Source organism: Phocoena sinus, chromosome 13 (assembly GCF_008692025.1).
Source record: "Phocoena sinus isolate mPhoSin1 chromosome 13, mPhoSin1.pri, whole genome shotgun sequence".
In the NCBI taxonomy this organism is placed as follows: Eukaryota; Metazoa; Chordata; class Mammalia; order Artiodactyla; family Phocoenidae; genus Phocoena; species Phocoena sinus.
In genome coordinates, this window is record NC_045775.1 from 18,566,110 (window position 1) to 18,577,886 (window position 11,777).

Genomic DNA, 11,777 nt, shown 5'->3' on the forward strand with positions numbered 1-11,777 from the left:
TTCTGCATTGGCAGGCAGATTCCTAACCACTGTGCCACCAGGGAAGTCCCAATATAATATTTTATATATATATATTTTTTTTTTCTTTGACTATCTTGGGACTTCCCTCGTCATGCAGTGGTTAAGAATCCACCTGCCAGGACTTCCCTGTACTTATTTTGGTCAGTTTTTATTTCAGAAGTGTTGATAGTATTCTACATCTGACCAATTTTTAATATATACATACACATATATAGGTCTGTATGTATGTATATGTACAATGTATATACAGATTTTAAATGGCTCTATATTATGTAATATAATTAATTTGGAATCTTTTTCAAACTAATACACAAGTTGCAAGTGTGGTACAAAGAACTTTTCTAGAAGCATTTGAGAGTAAGTTGCTAAAGTGATGCCTCATCATCCTGAATACTTTAGTTTGTATTTTTATTAAAAAGGAAATATATTTTCCTATGTAACCACAATACAACCATCTATTGATGTATAATATTATTACCAGTTATTCCTCAGAATGTATTCAAGTTTCACTTTTTATCTTAATATTATCCTTTATAGCAAAAGCATCCAATTCAGAATTACACATTGCTTGTAAATGTCATGTCTCTTTAGTCTCTTTCAGGAGGGAACAGTTTCTCAGTTTTTGTTTTTGTCTGTTTTTAATGACCTTGACACTTGAAGATTATGGGCCCAAATTATGTAGAATGTCTCTCAATTCAGATTTATCTGATTTCGTCCTCATGATAAGATTAAATTACACATTATTTGTAGTAATATCACAGAAGTAATGCTATCCTAACTTCAGTAGTAAGTTGTTCTTTGCTTTTCTTTATGGTTTTTTGCTTTTCTTTATAATTTTTTCATTTTATCTGTTTTTTTGAACTCTATGTAAATGCAATGTGTTTATTTTTTGTGTCTACTCAACTTATTTCTTTGGGACATTCATCCATGTTGTTGCATATAGCTATAGTTGGCATGAATCCCAGAAGCAATATAAGAAAGATAAATTTGATTATGTAAAATCAAATGCCAAACTGGGAATACTTGTTTCTCGTATATCCTGTAAATGGAATATATACATATTTCTTACCAATCGGTAAGAAAAAGATGAAAAGAGTATTTTATATGTTTGTACCATTTGATCTACTTTATAACAGAATAACAGTGTGCATGTGGTAAAAATGAATGACATATATCCATATACTAACATGAGAAGATTTCTGTGGTATATTGCTTTTTTTTTTTTAAGCAGTTTGCAAAATACAGAATAGTGTACATAGAATGATACCATCTTTGGAAAAAATATAATTATTATGTGGAATTTTACTATATATAGAGAAAATTTAGGAGATACACTGCAAAGCTTTTTATTAGAGTGAGAGTGGAATTATAAGGACTGTCACTTTTGGGGGAGGGGGCTGTCATTTTCTTTCTTAAGTCTACATGTGTTTACATTTTTTTATGTCTCGTTTTTCTAGAACCAGCATGTAGCTATATTTTCATTTTAAAGAATGAAATAAGAGCTTGATTTTTCTCTATTATTTTAAATACATTTAGTTTTTATTGTATAGAATATATATGCCTCTTATTTCTGTATATTTTTCTATTCTTTTTACATGCACAGTATGTTTTTCAGAGAAAGAAAAAACATATTAGGGGCTTTATCACTTTCTTTCTTTACTTTCCAAGAGAATTACCTTTAGAATTACAGGGAGTTTTTGATAAAGAGGAGGTCGATGTTAAAGTTGAAGATAAGAAAAATGAAGTATGTATGTCAACGAAGCCTGTGTTCCAGCCCTTCTCAGGACAGGGTCACAGACTGGGAAGGTGAGTAGGCTCATGATCTGTAATTTCCATAAGCAGAGGTTTGACTAATATTCAGCTTGTCATTATTTTACTATGTAGACCACATATATAGAGTTATCATTTCTCCCATTGGAAATGAGATTTTTCATGTTAACTTTTATGAGAACTTCTAAGTCATATTCACCTTAGTGTAAATTAACATATGCTGGCACTATACTAAAAAGTCATGGTGGCTGTTTTGGTTTTGTCCGATCAAAAGTGCCTGGCTTAATGAGGACATTGGGCAAAATTGGGTGGATAAATCATTTTTTCTCCCTTGCACCCACCAGTTGAGCTTTGCCATTAATGTCACAGAGTACATAGGCTAGCTTTCAGATACAGGGTTCTGTATTATAGTTACCAATGCCTTCAGCATTGTGTTCTGATCAGTATCTGAATTTTGAGGTAATAAAAGTGAAATAATGCCTGATAAAGTTAGTATCGGTATCAGAGCCTTTAATTATTGGGTTGGCCAAGAAGTTTGTTCAGGTTTTTCATAAGCTCCTCCAAAAAACCCGAACGAACTTTTTGACCAGCCCAATATTTTCAAACTTTGCAGTATTCATCTTATCTAATTATGCCTGTGGCAGAATATGCAAAGAGGTTAACTATAGGATTGCTTTCATTTTTATGAATTCTCATATATTAATTATCAAGATTGGTAAGTTATATAAATGCATATTCATCCACACATGTAAAAATATCCCAATGTGACTTTCAGAGTGATGAGGGAATACTTTGTTTCCTTTCATTTCCTTTATAACCCAAGGACTGTTCTCTACAGAGAACTTATAATTTCTTTTAGAAATTTTAACCTGGGGAGTAGGTAAAGGTAAAGTCCATAGATCTGTCAGCACTATAAAATTGTTCTGTAAGGCATGATTCAAATACATAAGTATACTCTTCAAGTATACTTACGTAACAGTCTACAAGCTTACAACTTAGGTGTGCATAATTTTATTAGATTCCTATGATCATCATGTATAATGGATATAACTGATATTAATATCTTTATGTGTTAGGGAACAGCTGTGACTAGCTAAAATCTTCCTAAAAGCTATACTTACTGTAAAGTTTTTATAGTAATTGTTTAATGATAAAGTTCTGCTTAATGAAAAACATTCATCTGACTTGTTGTCTGGATTTTCTTAGTGCTACACCAAAAATTGTTTCTAAAGTGAAGACTGTTGAAGTTGAGAATAAAAATAAGTTGTCTACTGTCCCACTAAACAGTCTGGAACCCATCACTAATATACAGATCTGGTTAGCCAATGGGGAAAGGATTGTCCAGAAATTTAACATTTCTCATAGGTGAGTCTTCCATTTCATTATTTGTCTGATTTGTTCCCTAAGTTTTAATTGTATTTCTTCTTTTCAGGCCAGTCAACAGCTATTTTTAAGAACTAAGGATCTTAATAAATAGTTCTCTAAACATAATGTTTCATGACAATGGACATTCTTGGACATGAATATAGTATTTTCAGTCTGTTTTATGGATTATCATTTCATTAGTTTTCCTGTTTATCTAGATACATAATTTTAAAAGAATTATTTTTAATATGTTTTTAAGTTGATCGTTAGCATTATGTGTGTATTTTTCTGTTAATTGTAGAAAAGGAATGATAATACAGGAAAGTACTGAAAGAAATTGAAATCAAGTTAAATTCCATTACCCAGAGATAATCACTACTACTAGTTTGATGGATTTTTCCAGTCTTTTATCTCGTCTTAAAATGATTTTTCATTTTAATTAAAGTAGGAACATATTGTATATAGGTTTCCAAGTCCCTGGGACCTCCTTTAAACTTTTTACATCTTCCCATCATTCTTTGAGCATTTTCTTGTTTATTGGCACAAAATTTTTTTTCAGGTTCGTTCTGTACGTTTTCTAAGAAGCCCTGGTTCTTTTTAGTGGCCAAGGGTATTGAGGATCTGGTTACTAGGTATACTTATTGCCAGCATTCCCAGGCCCTCTGAGTGGAAAGAGCTACAGGTGTCTATACATACATACACATATGCATATATATACACACACTAACACACACATTTACAAATGTATTTCTATATCTTTGCGTAGCGAAAACCATGAGTTCACATAGATAGCTCTAATTTCAATCCACCACCACAGGGTTTATTCTAGTTTTCCCCTTTCCATATATGTAATTAACTTCTTCACTTTCTGCAGTTTAACTTTCTTCAGTGAGAAACTTGGCTCCAGTTACTCTCAATATATTTATTTATTTTTAAAAAATACTTATTTATTTATTGGTGGCGCTGGATCTTAGTTGCGTCAGGCGGGCTCCTTAGTTGCGGCTTGAGAGCTCCTTAGTTGTGGCATGTGAACTCTTAGTTGTGGTATGCATGTGTGATCTAGTTCCCTGACCAGGAATTGAACCTGGGCCCCCTTCATTGGGAGCACAGAGTCTTAACCTCTGTGCCACCAGGAAAGCCCCCAGTATATTTATTTACTGATCAGTTCTCCTACATGTAACCAGTCTCCTTCTTCTACTGCTGCCTCCTCCCCAGCCTGGAAGCCTCCCTCTTCCTGCTGGGTCTCTTGACATATCACATCATGCCAATGACCTGTTTGCCCTCCTGGGCTCTGGCAGTCAGTGCTGCCTATCCTCCCCTATGCGTGGTCACTTGCCACCTCTTTCTGGTTCTGACACACTGCAGTTGGCCCCTCCTCTGTATGAATGCTCTTTTTATTCTGGTTGAGACAGCCTGCTGTGTACCACCTCTCCTATATTCCTAACCCAACTTGGCTTCTGACACTCTGCACTGAGCACCTCTTCTGTGTGGACACACTCCTAACCCTGCTCATACTGCAACCGTCCCCACCCGCCTCCCTCTACATGGGCGCACTCCTCGTGCTGGTCACACTCTGACACCAGGAAGATGGGCCGCTTTCCTGTGCATATGCCCTCTTCACCCAGCCTGGACTCGGATTCCCTGATCTGGGCCACCACAACTCCCTCTCATATCTGGCCTGTATGCCAGTAGGTTCTCATTATTATCTATTTTATACATAGTAGTGTATATATGTCAATCCCACTCTCCCAGTTCGTCTCCCCCTACCCTTCCCCCATTGGTAACCATAAGTTTGTTCTCTACAACTCAGGTTTGTTTCTTTTTAGGGAAATAAACTATTTTAATCCCAACTTCTTTGTCTAGAAAAATACTTCTGGCATTTTCAATAACAAATAGTCACCTACCATTTATTTCCCTGAATGACTTGAAGCATTTAAAAACCTTTGACTGGCCAATGGTATTTATTAAGTGATAATTAACCAAGCTTTGTTTTTTTTTGTTTTTTTTTTTTTTTTGTGGTACGCGGGCCTCTCACTATTGTGGCCTCTCCCATTGTGGAGGACAGGCTCAGCGGCCATGGCTCACAGACCCAGCTGCTCCGCGGCATGTGGGATCTTCCCGGACCGGGGCACGAACCCGTGTCCCCTGCATTGGCAGGCGGACTCTCAACCACTGCGCCACCAGGGAAGCCCCCCGAGCTTTGTTTTTTAATTGGAATGTTTAGTCCAGTTTTTATAATGTTTTATAATATCCTGAACTAGTTAGGTTTAAGGCTACCATCTTGATCTTTTTTTCTCTTTACCTCATGGCTTTTTATTCTTCATTCCTCCTTTCTTGCCTCTTTTTGAGCTTAATGAGTATTATTTTTTATCCTCTCATAGCTTTTTAGATTGGCATTTCTTTATTCTTGTAGTAGTATTGCAGAGATCACAGTGCACATTTTTAATTTTTACTGCACAGTTCCTTTAATCTTTATTGGGATTTTTTGTATTTATATTCTTTGCCATAAGCTTTAGCCTTTCATTATCCAATTTTTGGTACCCAGTAAATACAAGTGACCATTTTCTTGATTTTGTTGGTAACCTGCACAGATTAACAGAGTAGCAATTGGTGAATTTGATTGAATGGGAAAATTCTGTCTTTGGTGATGTCATATTTCATTAATTCTTGTTTGCACATTTTTTCACATTTTAGCATCTCTGAAATGGGGATACATCCTTATAATTTCTTGCTGGCCATATGGCAGTAATGACACAATTGTCTTTGCCTTGGCATCTGCCTCAAAGCATGCAGAACAAGTGTCAGCTCAATGAAAGATCATCCCAGAGACAGTAGTGGAGCACTTTTCAAAGTACTCCTGTATCATCAACACACCCGATGATACAGAAGGGAGTATTATATGGAAAAACATGTACATCAATGAACTGAATCAGAAGTGATTTGAAGGATCTGAGTCAGAATAACATTCAACTGCTAGGAATGACTTAACCATTTTATTCTAATCTTATTATGGAAGTAAGTGATTTGATGAATGTTTGTGTGAAAATTAGTTAAAAGTGCTCTTTCAACAAGTATAAAAATTCTAAGTGTTTAAGAAACTATTTTGTCATAATCTGGATTTTTAAAAATTTTAGTAGTATATAAAATGACAAGTCTTAGAATCAGTGGCATCTCAGGGGTGTTTTTTTGGCCGTGCCACCTGGCTTGCAGGATCTCAGTTCCCTGACCAGGGATTGAACCCAGGCCATGGCAGTGAAAGCCCAGCATCCTAACCACTAGGCCACCAGGGAACTCCCAGTGGCATCTTAATTTCGATGAACTGTATACGTACTTTCCCTTTCTAAATACACACGCATATACTTACATGAACATAACTTTGAGCTACCTTCAAGATAGCAGTGATTGGGAGGACTTCCCTGGTGGCGCAGTGGTTAAGAATCCGCCTGCCAATGCAGGGGACACGGGTTCGAGCCCTGGTCTGGGAAGATCCCACATACTGCGGAGCAACGAAGCCCGTGCACCACAACTACTGAGCCTGCACTCTAGAGCCTGCGAGCCACAACTACTGAGCCCATGTGCCACAACTGCTGAAGCCCACACACCTAGAGCCTGTGCTCTGTAACAAAGACAAGCCACCACAATGAGAAGCACGTGCACTGCAACGAAGAGTAGCCCCCGCTTGCTGCAACTAAAGAAAGCCCGCGTGCAGCAACGAAGATCAAATGCAGCCAAAAATAAATAAATATTTTTTTAAAAATCACTGTTATTAAAAAAAAAACGGTTGCAGTGATTATATTACATTATAGTGTTTATTATACTAACTGAAAATCTACGTGCACTGGGTTAAGAATTATCTTAACTAGATTTGAAGCACAGCCTGATGTGGTATTGAAGAGATACAGCCTGTGTCTGTGTAGGATTACTGGTTGGACCATTTCTGATCCATTCAGAGCAAGATATGTAGATATTTCTGTTATAGAAACTTTCAGGCATATGCAAAAGCAAAGATATGATATAATGATCCATCATCACTCAGTTCCCACTGAACTATGTTAAGCAAATCCCAGACTTCATATAGTTTCATATGTAGATATTTCAGAATGTGTTTCTAAAAAATAGAGACTCAAAATGTAACTCTAATACCCTTGTCACATCTAAGATAAGGAATAGTAATTCCTGACTATTATCAGGGGTGAACCTTTAAAAGATAGCCCAAGTGAGTAGTTACATCAACATAATTTGATTATTCTGGATTAACATAGCCAGGTATCATCACAAGTTATTACCTTAAATTAACTAATTCAGGTTTTCATAAAATTATATTAATAGTTTGTGCTATTTTACAGGGTAAGCCACATCAAAGACTTCATCGAAAAATACCAAGGATCACAAAGAAGTCCTTCCTTTTCCCTGGCAACAGCTCTTCCTTTCCTCAAATTACTAGATGAAACACTCACACTGGAAGAAGCCAATTTACAGAATGCTGTAATCATTCAGAGACTAAAAAAAACTGCTGAACCTTTTAAAGAACTTTTATAACATTGATTTTTGATACACTAAGTGGAAGGTTTCCAGAAAAATGATGGTCATAAGTGGACATGCACACCAAAATGGGGGGGAAGTCAGATTTGCTGAGCTTTGCACTATTTAACTCCCTCCTGATGAGAAGGTTTTAAAATAAGTACAAGTTAGGAAAATAAACTATGACTGGAAACTATATTCAATGAACTTTTCCCAGAAGGCTACTCAGAAGGAAAAATAGACTTATTTTCAAATACCAGTTACTTAACGTAAGATATATTAAATAACTATATCATTTAAAATCTTAATACGGTATAAATTAGCAAATATGTTCATAGCATCTTTCATTCAAACATCATTCCCAAACAGCAGTGATTTGTTTAAATGTTAGCTGTCTCAGATTTTTTAAAATAGCAATACATTAAAAAATTATACATGGCAGGTTAAAAACATCAATGCAATTTTTTTATATCTGAGATACAATCAAAAGGCTGGAAGGAACTGCTTTCACCACAGCTATGCCTCACCCTCAGAAGTGTTCCCAATTTGCATTGTCTAATGGCAAGATACACTCAAATATTAACTTGGCAACAATATCTGGGATGTATTTTCATTTAAGAATAAAATTGTGTGGCTTAGTATAATGTCAGTATCAATCTGCTGACATACATTTCAACATTTTCGAAACGTATAAATTTAAAAGAATTCTTTTTTCTCTAGGAACCGCAGTTTATCCCCTACTTTATTTTCTTTCAGAAATTAGGGGTTTGGGGGCATCCCTGGTGGCGCAGTGGTTGAGAGTCCACCTGCCGATGCAGGGGACACAGGTTCGTGCCCCGGTCTGGGAAGATCCCACATGCCGCGGAGCGGCTGGGCCCGTGAGCCATGGCCGCTGAACTTGCGTGTCCGGAGCCTGTGCTCCGCAATGGGAGAGGCCACAACAGTGAGAGGCCCGCATACCGCCAAAAAAAAAAAAATTAGGGGTTTGTTCTTAGTTAACATTTGGAGCGGGCCATTTGTTTGCCACCACTCACGTAGAATCTAATGCTAGTGTTGTCACGTTACTAATTAACATTTTTTAAATGCGTCATGTAAAGTATGGTTTTCTATTTCATACATCACACAGCCCATTTATATATTAAAGGATTTATTACATTATGATGTCACTAAGGAAAACATGCTAGATTTTTAACTAAAACTGGTTACACTTCAGTATTTCCCTGTCAGATTAAATCCCCTTGCCTGACAATAAGTTTAAGAAGCTTTTTGCAGACGATCTATTGAATCATATTTAAAGTGAAATATACATTGAATGTGCCAAGGAACTAAGCAGCCATGCCTAACAGCAGTAATGTTCATAGGGTGCTGGATGTCTGCTGGAAAGAGCAGTTCTCAAACTTTTTGGTCTCAAGACCTTTTGTTTATGTGGGATATAAATACTAATATTATATTTAAAATAAAAAAGTTATAAAATATTCATTAAAAATAATAAACGTGTTAATATAAAGAACATATTTATGAAAAATGTCTATTTTCCAAAATTTAAAAAGATTTAGTGAGAAACGTGGCATTGTATTTCATTTTTTTCTAAATACCTTTACTGTCTGATTTAAAGAAGACAGATGGAATCTCATCTGCTTCTGTATGTCTGTTGTAGGATCACACATCATGTAGCCTATAGTAAATGCTACTGTACATTCATGAGAAAGTGAAAAAAAGCAAATAACGTCTTAGTATAATTATGAAAATAGTTTTGACCTTGCAGAACCCTTGCAAGAGCTAATCTTATAAAGCAGTGATTTGCAGTGATTCTCAGGCCTTAATATGTAAGAATCACTTGGGAAGCTTTTCAGAATGCCTATTACCTGCCACCTACCACACACATTTTAACAATTCATTGTATTTGGGATGGGTTCCAGATGTCTACATTTTTAATCCCAAGTAATTCTTAGGTATGTAGTAGGAGAACCAGTCTTCAGGAAATCCTGCACTAAGCTTCCACCCTAATAAAATAAAACCTGTGTGCTGCATCATGGACAGTGCAAGACTCAACTGAAATCGGACTGTTAGACCTTTGCATTTTATTGTAGTCCACCAGTTTGTTCTTAGACTGTCCTCCCACCCTTTAATTCTGAACTAATCATGAGATAAACCTGTGCTTTATCTTCTGTAAGCACAGCTGAGACAAGGCTGCAACATTTAAATGAGGTTTTTATTAAAGGCTCAGGGATAACAAAAGGGAAATATACACATAACTAGATGACCTGATTTATAAGATATATCTTATGTTTGAAGTTCATTTTGAGAATGCTTCCTTTTCTAGCTCTCAGCCTTCTAGGTGGTAGAGATCTTTTTATCAAGAAGAGAGGGAGAACAAAGGAGAGCCTTTTCCTTTTGTCATTTACCCTCAGAAATGAACAGATATATAATAGAAAATATTTATTGTCTGTAACGTTTACGTCTGTGGTAGAGTCGTCTGTTTAGTAAAACAAAAATAATGGCATTCTTAAAAAAATGAGGGGATGGTAAAATCAGATGTAAGTCATTGTTAATATATTTTCAAGAATCTGTAAGAAAATGTTTCATGTAGGCCTATCATGAAGCATTTTATAATTTTCATTTGCATAAATATAAGTCAATTTTTGATTCTCCATATATTTCTATAAAGGGGCTTCTTGTTGGAAATATTTTTCTTGTACATATAAAAAGGCCTCCTTTGTGGATTTTCCAGTTTATAGTAATAACCAGAAGACACAGAGGTTTTCTTGTGTGTACATGCAGAATACACCCCAGTGAGAAGTTCTGTAGAGAAAGACCTGTCATCAGCAAGAACCCTCATTTTTGTAACTGTGAAAACTCTAATTAATGTGGATGATATTCTTAAAGGTTTTGTAAAGTGAGAACCATCTGATAAAGCTTTTTACATTAAAGTTTAAAATTCTAAAGTTGTTAATTAAATATGTAGAATACCCAAAACATGTTGACTTTAGAAAACAAACTGAATTTAGCAAGGGAAGGCAAACTTGAAAATAAAGCCAGCATCTTAGATGTGGAATATAATTTGACCTAAGTAGTTGTTTCAGAAGTGGCATCAATCAGTTTAAAACCATTGTTGGGTGCTCGCTTCGGCAGCACATATACTAAAATTGGAACGATACAGAGAAGATTAGCATGGCCCCTGCGCAAGGATGATACGCAAATTCGTGAAGCGTTCCATATTTTTAAAGCTGAAAAATATGTAAAAAAAAAAACAAAAAACCATTGTTGGGGGTGATATGCAGAAGTACATATCTAATTTTACAGATTCTAATTTATTGGTTAAATTACTATGCATTATCCAGGTTCTAAAGGTGATCTTATTTATTTTATATACTTCTGTCATTCAGAATACTTTTAATTATACTTAATTATGTTGAAATTATGTATGCATCTATTTCAGTGCCTTAAAGTATTTTGAAAGCAATCTTGCTAATGGTTAAAGAACTGTTGTCTTGAAGATGAAATACTTAGTTCATTAAAAGGATCAGTGAGATAATTTACATTTGTTTGTTATGAAATAGTTACATATGGATGCATTTGTCATTTTTATTTGGCAAAGTCATTCAGTTTGAGAATCAACAAACATTTATTAGGTGCTTTCTGTTTGCCAGGTACTTTAACCAATGTTACTTTCATTTAGTACTCAGAAGTGTTAAAATGTGATATTTTTAATACTAACTCAATGGTTGTGTTTATTTCTTACACCATCCTTTGTGTCCTTAGTTGAACTAGCATGAAGACTCCTTAGTAAGATTTACCCCTTTGCTCTTAGTACAAACCATTTAATTTAAACATTGCTCATCACACTGAATCTTCAAATAGAAGTGGCTTATTCAGTAGACTAATATTTGGCTCTTTGTCACTTGATTTAACTGTATGTTTTTTGCACAGATAATTCATATTCATTGGAGAAAATTATACAGTTATGCTACAATGATCTTTAGCTCACCTGTTATTCCACCATTCAGAGATAACCACTAATAACATATTGGTGTGCATCCTTTCAGATGTTTTGAAGTGTATCAATCTTTAGTTTTGTTTCAAAAGACAGGCTTCTTGAT

General features: G+C 35.4%; 1 protein-coding gene and 1 non-coding gene across 4 annotated transcripts in view; both read left to right on the forward strand.

Moving 5' to 3' along the window:
• Positions 1 to 11,777, forward strand: part of UBXN2A (UBX domain protein 2A) — a 42,107-nt gene that overhangs the window by 29,057 nt on the left and 1,273 nt on the right. The window contains exons 5-7 of one of the 3 annotated variants that reach the window (XR_004352733.1): positions 1,690 to 1,827; positions 2,998 to 3,156; positions 7,503 to 7,946. Coding sequence is in view for 2 of the 3 variants with exons in the window: in XM_032652418.1 (XP_032508309.1) it covers positions 1,690 to 1,827; positions 2,998 to 3,156; positions 7,503 to 7,695 (490 nt within the window). In the remaining variant the exon portion in view is untranslated. Of the gene's footprint in view, positions 1 to 1,689; positions 1,828 to 2,997; positions 3,157 to 7,502; positions 11,412 to 11,777 lie in introns of those variants that run through there. The other 2 variants (XM_032652418.1, XM_032652420.1) reach the window with 2 other exon arrangements.
• LOC116764823 lies at positions 10,794 to 10,900 on the forward strand. The gene has a single exon (XR_004353032.1). It is a non-coding gene; the product is annotated as a U6 spliceosomal RNA (small nuclear RNA).